General features: G+C 43.3%; 1 protein-coding gene across 1 annotated transcript; it reads right to left on the minus strand.

Moving 5' to 3' along the window:
• Positions 1 to 1,046: 1,046 nt before the first annotated feature.
• LOC138279394 (vomeronasal type-2 receptor 26-like) lies at positions 1,047 to 1,955 on the minus strand. Its single transcript, XM_069219401.1, has one exon. It carries the CDS (start codon positions 1,953 to 1,955, stop codon positions 1,053 to 1,055), a length of 903 nt encoding a protein of 300 aa, XP_069075502.1. The 3' UTR covers positions 1,047 to 1,052.
• Positions 1,956 to 2,619: the final 664 nt, after the last annotated feature.

The raw sequence follows: 2,619 nt of genomic DNA on the forward strand, positions 1-2,619 counted from the left end.
CCTCTCTATGGCAGACCAACGCTTTTCTCTAGGGGTCAACCTCCTGCTGATAAAAGCAACAGGTTGATCCTGGCCCTCAGAATTAAGTTGTGATAATACTGCCCCTACCCCTAATTCAGATGCATCAGTTTGGATAATTAATTTTTTGGAGTAACAGGGGCTTTTCAGGACAGGTGCAGAGCACATGGCCTGCTTCAGCTCCTCAAAAGCTTTCTGACAGTTTGCTGTCCATAATACCTTCTTAGGCATTTTCTTTGATGTGAGGTCATTAAGAGGAGCTGCAATGGAGCCATAGTTCTTTATTAACCTCCTATAGTACCCAGTGAGGCTTAAAAAGGCTCTCACCTGAGTCTGAGTTGTAGGGGGAACCCAATCTATAATAGTTTGGATTTTCCCCTGAAGTGGTGCAATCTGTTCTCCACCTACCAGGTGTCCCAGATAAACCACTTTCCCCTGCCCTATCTTGCACTTTGAAGCCTTGATAGTGAGGCCTGCCTTTTGCAGGGCCTCCAAAACTTTCCATGGGTGGACCAGCTGATCATACCAGCTGGAGCTAAAGACAGCTATATCATCTAGATATGCTGCACTAAAAGCTTCCAGCCCTTGCAGGACTGTGTTCACCAACCTCCAAAAAGTGTCAGGTGCATTTTTCAATCCAAAAGGCATTACTGTGAATTGGTAATGGCCTCCAATGGTTGAAAATGCCGTTTTTGCTTTTGCATCTTCTGATAATTTGATCTGCCAATACCCTGAAGTCAAATCAAAAGTGCTTAGATACTTGGCAGATGCCAGTGTATCTATTAGCTCATCTGCCCTGGTAAAATTATATTAAAACAAATAAAACCATTGAAGCTTCCAAGTACAGAAAGGACCCAAAATCATCCACAGCTGCTGTCCTTAAAAACTAGCTTTTATTACTGGAGGTACTAATGCTTTACAGCCGGCAGTCAAATGGTTGTACAAACGCATGATACATTGCTTTAAAACCCTCCAGAAATACAGCATTTTAATGTTTAATATTTAATTTGGTCAATTTCAGCTCCAACATGAAACTACAAATGAGTATGTAAAGTTAGGTGTTCTCTGGTGTTCATACCCTGCCTGAACAGAATGGTGTAACATTTAGGGATGAATATACAGCCCAACAGTCCAGCACTAGAAGCTAAGATGGCAAAGATCTCCACGGCCACCATGTACTTGCCTTTAGTGCTGATATATGCTGGAAAGAAAGAGACCCACACACTGCAGAACACCAGCATGCTGAATGTGATGAGCTTGGCCTCATTGAACTTATCCGGGAGGTTCCTGGCTAAGAAGGCCACAATGAAGCTGGCCGAGGCCAACAGTCCCATGTAACCAATCACACTGTAGAAGGCAGTGACGGAGCCCTGGTCACATTGCAGGATCATCTTCCCAGTCTCAGATCGTGTATCAGTGCCAGGGTGAGGTGGAGCTGTGAGCAGCCAAGAGAGACAGATTGTCACTTCTCCTAGTGTGCAGAAGAGGACAATAGAGACGGACACTCGGGATCCCAGCCACCTACTTAATCTGCTCCCAGGCCTTGTGGCATTAAAGGCAATGACAACAGTGATGGTTTTTGCTAAAACACAAGACACAGCAACAGTAAAAATAATCCCAAATGCAGCTTGTTGGATCAGACAGGTCCATGTCGCAGGCCGTCCAATAAATAGGAGGGAGCATAGAAAAGCCAAAATTAGGGCAGTGAGGAGGGTGTAGCTGAGATCACGGTTATTAGCTTTCACTATTGGGGTGTCCCGGTGTCTGAGAAAGATTCCCAGCACTCCAACAGTGACAGCAGAGAAGATAATGGCCATAGTGAACAACATTATGCCAAGTGTATCACTATATGAGAGGAAAATAATGACCCTTTTGTTGCATCCATCCTTCTTGGCATTCGGCCACTGGTCCTCAGGGCACTGCATACAGTTTTCCATATCTACAATAAAAAGCAAACAAAATAATCGATTACATGTCACAGCCCTGGAAACTTTTCCACCTGCAACGTATGTATGTGCAATGACCAGCACATCACTTCTAGTTCCAGAGGCACTTCTATGCAAAAAACAGGTATCTAGAAAAACATCATGATAGATGCTTACATTTACACGAGAATTCATCATGAAATTCATCATGAAAGAAATACCTTCCATTGTCCTAGTTATTGCTAACATAAATGGTAAATGAGGTCAAATCCAGGCTTTTGGATATTGTTGCATTCAGTTCAATGATATAGGCTGGAATGTAAAAGAAAGAGATGGACTTGACGGAGAAACCTATAAAGGCAGTCAGTGATTAAATTCATAAAGTGCCAGAAGGGGGACAGGATGTCGAGTTTAGAAAAAATGCATGATTAATGATATGGAAGACGGCTCACTCTACAGTAACATCAGGATATATGGTGTGATGGAAACCACAGAAAAAGATGACTTGTTAAACTTCCTGACAGATTTGTTCCTCACTGTGCAAAAACATATGATTCAAAATCCCAGTGGAGTTCCAGAGCGTGCCTTGGATCCACCAGACAACCTTAAAAGGCCTCGAACAGACCACATCCCGTAACTGCCTGTCTATTGCAGCATCAACACATGAAAACTATCC

This window comes from Pleurodeles waltl, chromosome 2_2 (genome assembly GCF_031143425.1).
Source record: "Pleurodeles waltl isolate 20211129_DDA chromosome 2_2, aPleWal1.hap1.20221129, whole genome shotgun sequence".
NCBI classification, from domain to species: domain Eukaryota; kingdom Metazoa; phylum Chordata; class Amphibia; order Caudata; family Salamandridae; genus Pleurodeles; species Pleurodeles waltl.

Excerpts from the sequence above, each read along its gene's own strand:
- LOC138279394 (XM_069219401.1), bottom strand. The coding sequence starts at position 1,955 with ATGGAAAACTGTATGCAGTGCCCTGAGGACCAGTGGCCGAATGCCAAG.